At 36.2% G+C, this 15,694-nt stretch overlaps 1 protein-coding gene across 4 annotated transcripts in view; it reads right to left on the bottom strand.

Moving 5' to 3' along the window:
* Positions 1–15,694, bottom strand: part of adgrl3.1 (adhesion G protein-coupled receptor L3.1) — a 106,840-nt gene that overhangs the window by 14,790 nt on the left and 76,356 nt on the right. For all 4 annotated transcript variants that reach the window (XM_084401828.1, XM_084401829.1, XM_084401830.1 and 1 more), the window contains exons 12-16: positions 6,790–6,912; positions 6,498–6,703; positions 6,216–6,392; positions 2,908–3,117; positions 2,305–2,525 (exon numbers count right to left, since the gene is read on the bottom strand). In XM_084401828.1, the coding sequence (XP_084257954.1) occupies positions 2,305–2,525; positions 2,908–3,117; positions 6,216–6,392; positions 6,498–6,703; positions 6,790–6,912 (937 nt within the window). The remainder of the gene's footprint in view (positions 1–2,304; positions 2,526–2,907; positions 3,118–6,215; positions 6,393–6,497; positions 6,704–6,789; positions 6,913–15,694) is intronic.

The following is a 15,694-nucleotide window of genomic DNA, read 5'->3' as shown; positions in this document are numbered from 1 at the left end:
CATGTACGCTGGGATTAGGCCAAGCATACATGCTCTTTGTGCTGTATTTTAGCTCTTACCAGCCTGGCACTGATTTCACCAACCATCTGCCATGACAACACCTTAATTTATGCTCCTCTCCACCATGGGGACATGGTCTTTAAGGTTTGTGTGGAGTTTAGGAATAATACGAAAGTGTGGGAGACACATTAAGGTTTGAAAAGCACTGATTATCTGCCAAAAACTGGGGGGACGAATGCTCTAAAAGTGGCATGGCCACGTTCCCCCTGCATAAGGATCCCTACTCCCCTGTTTAGATATCCACTGTTGGCTTATGTTAACAGGATCTGCAGTAAAATAGTGTTCTTCTCCTTCCCTCCCTCCCTCGCATTCAATTCTTGTTTTTAAATGAGTGTGACCTAATTCTGCGGTCTGGTGAGACTGTGTGCTTGAGTGACCACCACTTATTCATATGCCACATTCAGCATCTCATCTTTAAATGATGATTTTTGCTGAAATATTTATCTGAGTGAACATCCCTCATGGCTGTGTCTGGCCACTAACTGCAGTAATGCCAGCTGAACAGTTTTCTTTATGAATATGAATTAGGGCAATTTCACCAGTTTGCCCATTTCAGAACTCGTGAACACACAAGCGACTTTAAGCACAACCTAATCTGATGTGCTTGGCACTTGCAAAACATTTAGCTGGAGTAGACAGCATTAGAGGGATTTCTGATCTCCTACACTCACTGATCAGAAGTCATTTTGTGGCTTATTGCTTTCAAAGAGAGGAGCATGTTTTGACTGTGTATTTGTAAACTTTATTTATATTTGGTGTACTTACATTAATGTTCAAAAGTTTGGGGTGGGTAAGATTTTTTTTAAAGTCTTACTGTATGTATTTGATCAAAAATACAGTAAAAACAACAAAATATTGTGAAAGATTTGTACAATTTGAAATAACTGTTTCCTATTTTAATATATTTTAAAATAGAATTTATTCCTGTCTTGGCAAAGCTTTGATGAATAGAAAGTTTATTTGAAACTAAAAACCTTTTGTAACAAGTCTTTACTGTCACGTTCTTGCTGAGTAAAAGTATTAACATATATATTTTTTTTACTCCTTGGAGTTTAAAACTTTTGGACCCCATTGACTTTCATTGTTTGTACGAAAACAGCCGAACATCCTTGGTTTAGAATGGCATGAGGGTAAGCATATGATAAAGGAATTTTCATTTATCAGTGAACTACAATATCTCTTTAATGAAATCATTATATATGATTTGAGTCAGGTTATTTGTGCTCATGAAGTCATTTGCCACAAAGCAGCCGTGTTTTTATCCAAAGTGACTTTCAGGGCACTAATTGCAAAGCCATTCCCTCTTGAGCAGTCTGGTGTGATGTGTCTTGCTCAAGGGCACAGTGCTAATAGAGCAGGTCTGTGATCTCAGTAACTCTTTTCCTGTGTCACTAATTCCTGAGATTGGACCTGAAATCCTCCTTAACCATTAGGGAACACTGCTAGTAAGAAAGCAACTGGGTCTTTGCAAGCAAAACTGGAATGGAAGCCGACAGACGCCTTTTGGACATCACACTAGTGATAGACCAATACATTGGCCAGACAGATTCATTGGCTGATAGTTGTGTCCGCTTGGCCAATTCAAGTGTTACCTCCCCCTTATGTTTGTTCCAAAATCTACAGAGAGCTGTCAATGAATAATAAGTGATATGTTTTTTGTTGTTGTTTTTTTTCTAGTGGATTTTGAGTAAATATTGTGTGGAATAATTGTGTAAGATTTTATTTGAATTATGTAGGGGAGACTCTGTAACTAAAAGGTTTTGATTTTAAAGTCCTATTACATAAATGTGTTTTCTTTCAAAAATTGACTTCAATTAAAATATTTGTATGAATTTTGTTCTTAAAACTAAAATTTCAATATCATATTTTTGTAAGAGCTTTTGGATAAACAAGTGAACACAACAAAACCACCCTGGCATACATTCAGGCAACTATAGGGGCAAGTTGTCACATTTTATACTGAAAGTAAAAAAATAAAATAAAAATAAAGTATATATATATATTTATATAAATATATATTGCTAACATGTGTTCAATTTAACTAAAAAGGTTGTTTAATGGCACACACTTACACACATGCTGCATGTTGAATAAAAAAAAATTTATGTGCGTGTTCAGTCAACTGTATCTTTTTTCCTGGGCAACAATGGTGCAAATGTTTAAAAAGAGTAACAACTAACCCCTTTATGCGCATTTTATATTAGCAATTGCCCACCATGCACCCTGTATGTGCCATATACATACACTCTTTCAGTTCCATAGCTGCGATAATCCACGGCTGCAGAAACAGCCACTATAACAGCAGGCACTCCGTATCCAGTGAGATAGAAGTACTTGGTGCGCGAATACTCGCTTTCGAACACTTCCACCAGCATGATGTACAGCTGTACGCCTTCCAGAAACATCCATGTAAACGCAGCCAAGAAGAAGAAATGCAGCAGGGCCGCAAACACCGCACAGACGATCTGTAACAAAGACACACACTGAGCACAAACGGTGTTGAAATTATCCACCCAGTATCTGTGTGATCTGAGCTGCTCTGAGTATTAACCGTCTGTTCTGTTATCACTTCAGAAATTTCCCGACGGATTTTCAGTACTTTATCTTTGTCATTTTCCATTTGTCTTTGCTTATATTCTCCTCTCTCACTCTAAGGACACAATGAGGTTTTTTTTTTTATTAACGAGAGGTCAAAGACCCACTCTATTTCTGTAATTAACAAGAGTCAGGTGCCCAACTTGGCGACTTAAGGAATTGTGTGTGTGTTCTGCAATAAATCTAAGTCCATCAAGTGTGTATATGTGGGCCTTTTCATGTGGAGCAGGTGTGTGTGTGTGTGTATCGTACGGGCTGGTCTGCACGGTTGATCCCGGTGAGGAAGAGCGTTTCAGCGATAAAGAGGGAGATGCAGAGGTTCTTATGGATGGTGTTCCTGTCGCTTTGGAGACCACGGAAGAAACAGAAGGTGAAGATGCAGATGAGCAGACAGACCAGTGACAGCAGGATCCCCACCCACGTTATGACGTCCAACAGCAGCTCATGCACCTGGTCTGCTTTCTGAGAAGCAGAGAGAGTGGGAAGAGGGAATGATGTTAGACAAGATCCATATAAGAATTTACAACATTCAGTAACTGTTACCCGTGCTGGCAAAATGAGTCACAATGAGCAAATTTTCAAATATGAGTTATCGTTATTTTCACATTCTATTAAAAACCTTCAAAATGATATATAATTTGTTGGAATCAGACAAAAAATGACTGAGCCACAGAGTCAGCAAAGTCAATTTTGAGAAAATCTAGTTTTCTGAAGGTTCCAAAACAAAATCACCTAGCAACCCATACCTTAAAATAATATCTATAGGAAAAATATATATTCAACTTTTTTTTCCCATGATACCACAATTGTTTGATTTAAATTAATGAAACAGACAGCCTTTATATTAAAACCTACTGTACCGCACAATCTAATATAATATTACACATCAATGTTTCCCCAACAGTTAACCCAACGTTCACTTAAGACATATCAGAAAATGTTTGCGTGAATAGTCTGCAAGACAGATGTGTACACTGGGATTGCGCACTGTCTGTCTTTGTGCACACGCTTTGGATCTGTCAGTCAGTGCGCGTAAGATCATGTTGTTTACATCAGCATGAGTTTGAAAATCACATTTAATTGGTTCAGACTCATGCCATCGAAGATTCGCTATAAGAGAATATTCACAAAGTTGGAATGCTGCGTTTTAAAACGATACGAAACTTGTGCTGAGGGGAAGCGCCAGACGTCGAGAAGCGAGCAGAGAGGTACTCCTCTCAGAATACGCACAAATAAAGATACTTTTAGTAATATTATGAAATAATGTATATGTAAGCTTGACTACAAAATTTCTCAACAAGCCTATTCCTAGTATGGAAGTTCCTTGCTGGTAGAGTTCAGACAAGATGCAGAACTTGATCGGTCAAAGGCCAGGGGGAATATGCAGACCTTTTTATTATTATTATATTATTTTTTTTAATTTTCTGCACTGATTTTGGAGGAAGATCTGCAAAATGGACTTAAACATGGTCAAATTTGTTAAAAAGAGCTGATACTGCAGTACTCTTTTTTGCGGCTGAAAGCATTATAAAATACATACAAATATTTAATAATTGAACATAATGTTACACTTCTTAAATGGTGAGCATTCAATTTTTGCAGAGTCACAGATTGTGGGCCTGGGTTTGTCGGAATGATCCATTCATTTCAGCGGTAGAGTGAGAAATTTGCCACTGACAAGACTCAGTGTTCAGTGAATGTGTGCAGTCAGGCCTGAACACACAGAAGTATACACACACTAAATGGTTTTATTAATCATTCATACATATACGCAACATCCATTAATGCAGCCTCAAGGGTGTGGGTCCAAATGGTGTGTGTGTGTGTGTGTGTGTGTGTGTGTGTGTGTGTGTGTGTGTGTGTGTGTGTGTGTGTGTGTGTGTGTGTGTGTGTGTGTGTGTGTGTGTGTGTGTGTGTGTGTGTGTGTGAATGTTTAAGGTCACTCCTCCCCTCTGCACACAACATTTACATTTATGTATATCCTGACCTTTTGCCTTTACGTTCTGTGCATAAATCATTTCGGCAGTCTTCTATTGACACACACATGCATACACCTCATGACATGTTCATGCATGTTCAATTCATTAGTCTACACTATATTTGGACTTTCCACATCTGTTTTGTCCATGTATTACTGTTTGCATGTGTGTGTTTGTGTGCAGTGAGAGAGAGATGAGTGTCCTCTCTGAGATACTGTAACACACATTACACAGTCTTATAGCCCAAGGCAAGAGCCGAGTGGCTTCAGGAGACCTGTGAGGTCCCTCCTAGTGGTGGATAACGTAACCTATTGCAGTGCCAGTGAGTGCAGTTAACATTTTTATACTGGGTCTGGTTGTAAATCTCAGGTTAGCTGTAAAGTATTCCATTCTCAACCGAATTACTAGAATACAGCATCAAATTCAATGACCACCACTTCACCAACCAATAATCAACTTATGCTTACTGTGGCCACATAAATTACTATGGATGAAACTCAACATGACATTCACTGCCCAACAGCTCCAAGTCCTCAACCAGCTCAATCAGTTCCCCACCATTAAAGCAATGGTGGTCCACCAGCTCAAACTAGGTTGATCAAGATGGTACCAGGTCAACGTCTGCTCCGCCATAGCCTGTCTAGCTGGGAAACCACTTAACTAGTCTGGACTAGCTAATAATGACCAACTTTGACCAATTGGAAACTTATAGAGTTACCTTAAATTAATTTAAGCTGGGTTTTCAGTTATATGAAGTCATGGGTATATAGTTTGTATAGTTTAAATCTATAGTGGGCACTGTTAGTTTTTTAAGCTTTGTCTTTTGATGAAAATGAACTTTAAATGTAGTTAATATTTTGTCATGTCATTTTCATTCATTTTAGCCCTTTATACAAGGCATATACATTTGATTCATTTTGATATATATTTTTTTGACAACAACATTTCAGCTGATGATAATGAGCAAATCAGTGTTGATATTAACTAAAACAAAATATGTATATATGTATATATATATAAAACGTTCCATTTATTGAAATAAAGCTAAAATAAAGCAAAGTAAAATATAAATATTAGATGAATTTAAAAAAATTAAAATAACTTGAAATGTTGCCTTGGCAACTAACTAAAATAAAAAAGTTTAAGACTAAAGTTGACTAATGTTAACTAAAACTAGATTAAAAAAAAAAGAAAGCTAAATAGATAAACTAAAAAAACATTAGCATATAACAAAATTAAAAGGAAAAGAAAAACAACAACATTAAAAGGAAAATTAAAAATAAATTGAAAATATAGATAAATGTAATAGTATATAAATAATGCTAAAATAACATTGGTGCTTGAAAATGTGTTAATCTGTAAGAGACATTCTGATTAGCAAGTACCTTTTTTTCAAATTCACCTGTTAATAGCTTGCAGTGTCTTCTTGCTAATTAAAATTGTTTAATTACTTTCCATCTTTTTGTCTAATTTTCTTTCATTGTCACTGAACAAATCAAGAAATCATTTGTTAATATACAGTATACATTTTCATTAGTAATTTAATTAATGAGATTAGTACTGATAACGTAACAGACATACCTTGACCTCCACGTGGGCCATGAGCACGGCAAAGTTCGTGAGGTGTGTGCAAGAACAGGACGTGTGAGTGCGGTTGGTGCCTAGTAGTCTGCAGTCCTGAGTGGACCAGTATCCGGTCATGGTGCGTTTGGAGTAACTCCAAAAGGAGCAGTTCGGATTGAAGTTCTCGTCCGACTGCTGGAATAAGGAGATGCACATCATACACTCCATTATAGTGACAGAAATCACTAGAAGGCAGAAAAACTCAAAAAAGAAAGATGAAAATGTAAGTGTATAAAATACCTGTATGTGTCTGACAGTGAAGAACACAGGTTCAGAAAGGTAGACCTTGTTACTGTCTTTATTAATAGCTGCAGTAATAACAGGTGAGTTGACTATAAGTGAATAGTTTGGATAGGCCGCTTCACTGCCGAGCCGCACGCTAGCATTCTCCGTAGACAGGTACTGGCCGAGGTTCTTATAGAGAACCAGAGCCAAACGGATCTCACCTGAGGAATAGAAAATACAGAAGCGGTCAGTCTGGGAAGTGTCAGATTGTGAATTAAAAAGAGGCAAATGGACAATGACAGATTACCGTTGCGTCCTTGCTGTTTGAGTGTGTTGGCTGAGAGATGAATGGAGTTGCCGGATAATCCAGTTTGAGGGAAGGTTAGATCAGCCAGATTAACATCTGTACTTAGACGCGCCACCTCCAGTTCTGCAAAACATAAACATGTTCATAATAAGATGCTGCTGTTATCAGGCACGAGGGGAACTGTAAGTTTAGCTCTTTTCTATTAGAAGTCCTGTGTTTTCAGAAAGCACAAAACCGAATTTTATGAAAAGATACTGATAAAACATTGCCAGTCTATGTAAAATTATGACACACGGACACGGTACCCAGAGATGATGCACTGTATTTGTACCCTTTTCATAGTATTGAGAGGTTCACGCTATGGATTAAACTCTGTCTCACCCCTCATTTTAAAATGAATATATTTGAGTGCACATCAGTAAGAACACCCACATTTGCTTCAAGGTAAATTAATGGTAATAACATAATGTTAATTCATTTACGTATGGATTCAGGTCACATTAGAGGTGACAGCTACTAAAAAGCTCACAGTACCGTAGATGTGTGAAGCAGTTCTGTTCGCTTACGCTAATGTTATCATTTGTAATCGATTTCAAATGAGGCTTCTCTCTTTTCAGTTGACTGCGATAAGCGCTTTTCTTTCTCTTCTCGAGTCAGTTTTCAATTTAACAATTTCTTTAAAGAAAGACAAAAGATGTTTTGCAATCTCACACTTCATTAGATTACAAAGAATAATACAAGCATATTATACTGAAAAATTAATTCCTATGGGATGTTCTATAAGGCTAGTTTGAGCCAGAGCCGCTGAAAAACAAAGTTGCGACATGCTTTAATCTCGCCGCCACGCTGTCACGTGGTTCATGGAGCTCCCAATAGTTCCAAAAAACTCTGTGCTGTCAATCTGTTTGAATGGGTTTAAGCAGGATAGACAGAAGTTTCACTATATTTGCAGCAATTCCTTGAATATGCATTGATTGTGCATTGATTATATGCTGACAGTAGCATTTTCTTCTGGGGAGAGATAAAGAAACAACATTAATATGCTTTTCATGAGTTTAGGTATTCCTTCGAGGGTTACACTCATACTCCTTAAAGGGATACTCCACTTTTTTTGGAAATAGGCTCATTTTACAACTCCCCCAGAGTTAAACAGTTGAGTTTTACCGTTTTCGAATCCATTCAGCCGATCTCCGGGTCTGCACTTTTAGCATAGCTTAGCATAATGAATTGAACCGGACAAGACCATTAGCATCTCTCTCAAAAAAATGAACAAAGAGTTTCGATATTTTTCCTATTTAAAACTTGACTCTTCTGTAGTTACATCGTGTACTAAGACCGACGGAAAAGGAAAAGTTGCGATATGGCTAGGAACTATACTCTCATTCCTGCGTAATAATCAAGAAACTTTGCTGCAGTACCATGGGTGAAGCAGGCGTAATGATATGACGCAGCACCTGATAATAGTCCCCAGCTCAGTAGCCTATTATCAGGCGGCATGCGCTGTGTCATATCATTACGCCAAAGTTTCTTGATTATTACGCAGGAATGAGAGTATAGTTCCTAGCCATATCGCAACTTTTCCTTTTCCGTCGGTCTTAGTACACGATGTAACTACAGAAGAGTCAAGTTTTAAATAGGAAAAATACCGAAACTCTTTGTTCATTTTTTTGAGAGAGATGCTAATGGTCTTGTCCGATTCAATGATCTATGCTAAGCTATGCTAAAAGTGGGACCCCCCCAGACCCGGAGATCGGCTGAATGGATTCGAAAACGGTAAAACTCAACTGTTTAACTCTGGGGGAGTTGTAAAATGAGCCTAAATTTCCAAAAGAAGTGGAGTATCCCTTTAAGTGTAACTTTTTATCTTTTTGGTACTAAATAATATTTGTGCAAATAATTATGATCCATTAATGACCATTTAAAATAATATCATTTTTTTCTAATATGTTTATTATTCATGTTACAATTAGTGTTGTATTTAAGGTTAAAATAGAGAAAAAGTTCTAATGCACATTAGAGGCATCTGCTGGCCAGAAAGATAATATTAATATATAATGCTATGGTTAACCATTAGATGCCTCTATGGTTCTTTAATAAATATACATGTATATCGCTCTGGTCTAGTTGCTCAAAACTCAAGAGGGTTTTGTATTTGAATATATATTTAGACATGATCAAACACTAGATTTTTTAAGTTTAGATTTTTCTGTTACATTTAAAAGGTTAATTATTCACATCCTAATGTTTTTTTTTATACTCACAGTATACACAACAAGTGAATATTAATGAATGCAAGCAAATACTGAATTTAACCCATGAAAGAAGTTTAAAATACTGTTAACAAAACCAATTTATTACAAACAAAACTCTTTATTAGGCTATATACTATATCCAGTGAGGCACTAAAGTTATTTCTTGAATGGGCAGTCTTCATAGAAACTCATTCAACCTCCTACAGGGAGAGAAAGATTGTACATTATCTAACCGCAATTAGAGTCTAACTATCTGTTATGTAACGATAAACATTAAAGTGCTTCATAAAATACCACTACTTTCTACATTCCTGAGAGCTCAACTAATGTGTTAAAATGTAAAAGAAAAAAAAGTTTACCAGTGAGTGCGCTTGAGAGACACTGAAATCAATGGGGTTCAATGCTGGAGCTACAGTATTGGTTGTTTGAACTATTGCTTGCTCCACGACATGCGTTGCTTCCACATTCCTCAATTCCTATGGAAATCTTTGGGAGTGTCGCAACTCTGTTTTTTTAAAGGCTCTGATATGACCTGGCAACAGTGACAAAGGGGGTGGGGCTTAGCAAAGGGTCGGTAACACCCGTCACAGTAGGTATAGGACTTTCTGCATTAGGTTAATGTGAGGAATAGAAATTCACATGTTATTTACATCAAATATGCAAATGTGTTGTATAAATTTTTTAACACATATGTAGAAAAATATTTTTGAAGAATTAAAGTCATTTCCCCATCGAAACATGCAGACAGCCTTGGGATTTAAAGATGTATGTTTTTTTTTTTAAATTACATGAAAAAGGAAAAACATGTCCGCATTCACAAATCAGTGTTTCTGTAGAAACTCATAAATCTATCAAAGACCATCTATAAATCAGTTTATTGATTGTCCAGTATGGGCTTAAGACACTGCATTGCAAACAATGTTTATTTATTGAGTAAAGATGAAAGACACCTTTGGCTGGCCAAAGAGCTTTATAAATTCACTCTGAGACATGAAAGTATGTGCCTGCATGTGCGAGTGCGGTATATCACATCAGCGTGTGAAGTCTACAGTTCCCTAGAGGAGCGATGAGTTATACAACAGGCGTGTGATGAAGTTATACATCTTTAAATCACATCTGAATCTGTGTGTATGTGTGTGTGTGTGTGAGCATTATTAAAATCATTTCCCTCGTATCTGCAGGTGGTCTCTAGGCCAAGCTACAGGCGGTTTATGTAATTTTCTGCCCAGGTTTGTAATATAAAGTAAAAAAAAATACAGCTCTGTATGTGTCTGTTCATGCACAAGTGTGCGTTTTATGAAATACAGATTTCTGTTGCATCTTAAACTAGATAAAATCCTTATTAAAGGCAAAATGTAACACCCTTCTGATCTCATTTAACAGATGATACTTTTATGTCATCATTACATACATTTATTTACAGACTACATCACATTACACCTCTCTAATAATCAAAATCTAATAATCACAATGATGTTCCTGGAATGAGTTCTAATTATGCAAGTCAGATGGTGCAAATTTTCTCAGTAGTTTTCGGATGAGATGTAACATATTGTATACCCTCATCTACAGATGACTGAATCAATGAGCTTGTGACAGATTTGGAGTGCTTTTACCCTCCTCAGACCTGTCTTAGAGCTGAACGCACCATGGATTACCTGTTTGACACTTTTTTTTTTCTGGTCTGACATATAAGAAAGGATATTTTCAGGTGGAAAGTGAGATACTTGCAGAGAAAACACAAAGAAAACCTGAAGTAATAAACTCACACTCCCCAGGGTAATGATCAGAGGGATATGGTGTGTGTGTGCGTGTGTGTGTGTGAGAGAGAGAGAGAGAGAGAGAGAGAGAGAGAGAGAGAGAGAGAGAGAGAGAGAGAGAGAGAGAGAGAGAGAGAGAGAGAGAGAGAGAGAGAGAGAGAGAGATCCATAAGAAACAGAACAGCCCAGTTATATAAAGCACTTCAAGCACTGCACAGCAGATATGATGCCTTCAAAGCAGACACACGCACATGCACACGCACACACACACACACACACGCACACACACGCACACACACACACACACACAGGCTGCAGGGGTGCTCACACTGTGCTAACCTAATTAGCTGAATCTAGTCTTCACAGAAAACTAGCACTGAAACACACAAGCGTAATCTATAAGCATGCTCTATTCAAACCAGACAAGTCATTTGGATCGTTTTTCTGGTATTCTGTTTTAAAAAGATTTAGAGAGCATATTTTTCTCCTAAAAATGACAATATCTGCATTCAGTCTCTAAAAAAAAGCAATTTCCCACATATTCTTCGCTCTTTAGTGTACACATTAATTTAACAAGAACAGCTCACAGCATACAGAAAGCCTTAAAGTAGGATGAATGGAGAGAGGGAGAGAGAATAAGAGGAGGAATAAGTTTCTCATTTGAATAAACGGATAATGGTAGGAGATTTTGTCTGCGAGATTTAGATTAGCTTTCGGCTAAGATTTGAGATTGAAGATCAAAAAGGAAGAATATAATGATAAAAACACTATTTTATTTTTACTGAAAGGCTTGTGTATGCAAAAAAGGATTTGGGCTCACTGCTGAAAAGCATCTAAGAAGTTCTGCATATTCATTTCTTGATTAAGTCTTATGTAAAATACATAAAACACATCAGATATGTATGGTTGCATAAATCCATGTTTCATGACTGATTTTTTAGCACCCCATCCACAACAAGTTTCCAGTCTGTCTTCAGTACACATTAGAAACGAACATGCTGAACAAAACGGCACAATCACATAAAATCAGAAGTTATTTGATGTTTAATGTACAGTTACGTGGAAAGGAATTTTGGAACAATGAGATGGCAAAATGGAAAGAGAAAACAAGCAATTTACAAAATGTTTTCACAGCCAATGGGTCAAAAGAAAGTTTAGCTGATTAGCATGGTTAGACGCAGTACAGTTTGCTCTGATCTACACTGTAAAAAGTGAACATGTGCAGTTGTTGTTTTAAGGAGATATTTCTACCTGAATCTAACTATAAAATCTAATTTTGTAGTTGCAACCTGATCCAAACCGGTTTTGGGAAAAAATACAACAAGGGAATGTAATTGAGTTACATTGACCCAATATACAATTTCCAATAAAGCTCAGGATGGACACGTTCGACACATGCGCACTAAAACCACACCAGACCTATAGAGGGCAGTATAACCGTAACTCATGTCAGCTACAAGACATCTGCTCTGAAGGACAGATAAGAAGAAAAGGTTTGTGTTTGGCGGCTCCTTGCTGATCTGCGAATTTTACTTCAAAGATAAATTGAGATTTGACGTTATTATACACATTATGTTGCATCAAAGTGAAAATCACAATTGACATAAAATGAATATACACAAAAAATATGTTGTTATTTAAAATGAGCTAAGGTAACACAATTTAACATTTGTCACAACTTACTTTCATTGTGTTCAATCCACCCAATATATTTAAAAGTGAAGTTTACTTAATTCATTTGTGTTGAAACTATGTGAATATTTTTTTTGACATAACTAACTGGGCAGTTGATCTGTTCCCAACATGCTTTGCATTAGGAGAGTAAATTTAGGGATTCATATAGGGTTATTTTATGTTTTTCAGTAAAGAGAAAGATGTTGGTAGTTTATGTTAATGTTTAATGTTCAGTTATGTTGGACATTTAGAGGAGTTTCTGTTATTGAATTTTATGATTACCATTGTGCTGAAGAGTAGCGCTTGTGGGCGCTCAATGTCGGTACTGATACCTATCTTCTCTTATTGGTTCATTATATATAATGATGAACAACACTACTTGTTTGAAACTTAAGCCTCAGTAAATTAATAAAAAAAAATGAGGTTGGATCACCATAAAAAATTAAGTTTGACTAAAAGTTAAGTTAAACATACTAGAGTAAATCAATTTGACCTAAACCAACTAAATTGTGTTGACCCAAATAAACTGATTTATTTTGAATTAACTAAATTAAATTGTTTAAACATTTCTTCCATTAAATTAAGTAAGGGTAATGAATTGATTTTTGAGAGTATTTATATCAGGGTGGAAAAGGACTTGCAACATATACATCAAAAAAAGATTATATCAAACTTATTTTACCTTGCTGGAGAAATCAGGTTATATCTATACTGACAGTTATGCTTCAGTAAAATCTTGTTTTTTTCAGGTTGGTTGAATTCAGTTATAATCAGTAATGAAACAAAACACCACATGGAGTTGAACAGACAAAACATTTGTTCTTCGGTGTAGGATCCCAAAGTGATTCTATTGGCTCAAAGAACTTTTAATTGGCATTCTGTTGAGTGTCTGATTAAAAATCGTACAAAATCACTTGATGTTGTATGTCGTCAGAACTATGTTATGTCTTTCAAATTGTTAATAAACTGAAACTATAGACAGTGAAATAAAAACAAATCGTATTACTTATTTATTTAACTTACATTTTGCAAGCTAACCGCAGCGTACTAGCTTATCACACTGCTAGTCGATTATTATGTTAGCTTAGTCTATACCAGTGTTATTTTAGTATTATTTTCAAACTATTAGTATTTATAATTATTTTAAATTAGCTTTGTTTTTTGTAATTTAGTACTTCAAGTTCAACTTATTTTATTTTAATTAGTTGGCAAGGCAACATTTTTTGTTAATTTTTTCATCTAATATTTAAATTTTATTTTAGTTCAGCTTTATTTCAAGTAAAAAACATATTTTTTAATGTTTTTAACATTTTCAAATGTTTTATACAGTTTTATACATTTTTGTTTGATCAAGCATTGCAAATGGTTAGGCAGACTCAACAAGTCCAATTTCATATTATTACAGTTAATGTTTTACCAGTGCCAAATTTTGTTATAGAAAGCTCTTAAACGCCTGAAATGGATTTAGATTTTTCCCTGTCTGGTGTCTTTCGCATCCCAGCCAATGATAACACTAGTGATTGGTTTGGAACTGTGCACATTCTCGAGATGCATCAGCCAATCAACATTGTAATAAAGTAATTTTCCTCTGGCTTTCAGAGTGAATAGTTACAGTACACGCCATTTATGGCTCAGGTGATTGGCTCCAAACAATTTGACAGCAGAACTAAGTGCAAATGAGCAAAGACTGCCCACCTCTTAGGGATCCAGCACAAGCCAAGCAACTACCATCGAGATGAATTGCCATAGTGTGATATTTTAATTCCTTTCTATATAAAGCACTTTGAATTGCCATAGTGTATGAAATGTGCTATATAAATAAACTTGCCTTGCCTTGAATGGGAATGCTAACAGTTATCTTTTTAGGAGTTTTTGATGTTGCTTATCCTTTAATGAAACCCTCTAAAACAACCCTGTAAAACATCAAGGCCAAACAAGTAAAGCAGATGATCAGATGCAACAACAAAAAAAGTGATGAAATACGCAGAGAGAAGGGGGGGAAAAGACAGGCTAGAGGGCAATCCCATGGAGAGCTATTTTTCTCAAACGAGATGCATGTGAACTGGCCTTGAGTGGTGGAATGGCGGATAAATTGTTTGCCAGGAACGATAAATTTCCCCCTTTGCACTGTGTGAAAGCACTGGAGCAGAATAGAGCGGTTAGCATGGATCCCTGAGCACCATCCCCCCGCCTCGATTTCTCTCATTTTTATATTTTTGTTTTCTTTCATTTATTCTATTCCTCTCTATTTCATCCTCTCTTTTCCACTCTCTGTCTCACTCTTTCTGTCTCCGGTAATGTTCCGTTAATTCTGTCTCCTCCTTAGTATTGTTCTTCCAGCTGTTCTCATGTCCCCCCTTATTACGTTTCGAATCTTTGCCACCGGCTCCCTCACTTTCTTCCCCTCTATTCTTTCTCTGTAACTGCGAACTGTAAAAATTTGAGGAACAGTTAATCAAAAAATGAAAATGCTGTCAACATTTACTCAACCTCATGTCACTCCAAACCTGCATGACTGGAAATACAGGAAAAAAGTATGAAGATGGTATTGATCACTTATTACAATGATCAGGAACTGAAGCTTTCAAGCTTTAAAAATGCCCACAAAAGAATAAAATAAAGTAACATAAAAGTGGCCCATACAACTTTTGCACATGCAACTTTAGCAAACTCATGAGCAAAGTGGATTTTGAAAATAAAATAAATAAAATAAAATGCAGGTGGCTATCAAGTTAAGTTGCAATTGATAGAAAGAACTGCTAGGTTGTTAAGTCATGTCTTATCTGACCTGGCAAGGACCGCACTTTCAGAATGAACATGTGCATGTCACCCCTGCTTAAAATTGGTTTCCTCTGTAAAAAACAACAACAAAAACAGTTGTTTTCCTGTGGGTCATAGTGTCACTCACAGCATCTCACAAAAAAATGTCACCACTCACAAAAAAACTGAGATCGTGAAGATTTAGATTTTGTTCTTATTGTTCTTGTGGTGGCTAATGTCATAATTTTGTTTCTACATGAACGCATTAAGTTAAATTAAGTTCTGGGGTTATTATGACAATAAAAAAAGTATTCCAGTAAATATTGGTCTCTCAACAGTCACTGATCATAGCTTAAATAGAAATAATCATGCATTATTCTGCAGTTCCTAGAAAAGTAACAGGCCAACTGGCTGTCATTTATTTGTCAAATCCAATTTTTAGTTGCATTTGGTGAATGT

Source organism: Rutilus rutilus, assembly GCF_951802725.1.
Source record: "Rutilus rutilus genome assembly, chromosome: 2".
Classification (NCBI taxonomy): domain Eukaryota; kingdom Metazoa; phylum Chordata; class Actinopteri; order Cypriniformes; family Leuciscidae; genus Rutilus; species Rutilus rutilus.
The sequence above is the reverse complement of the archived record's forward strand: the minus strand, read 5'-3'. Positions and strand labels throughout refer to the sequence as shown.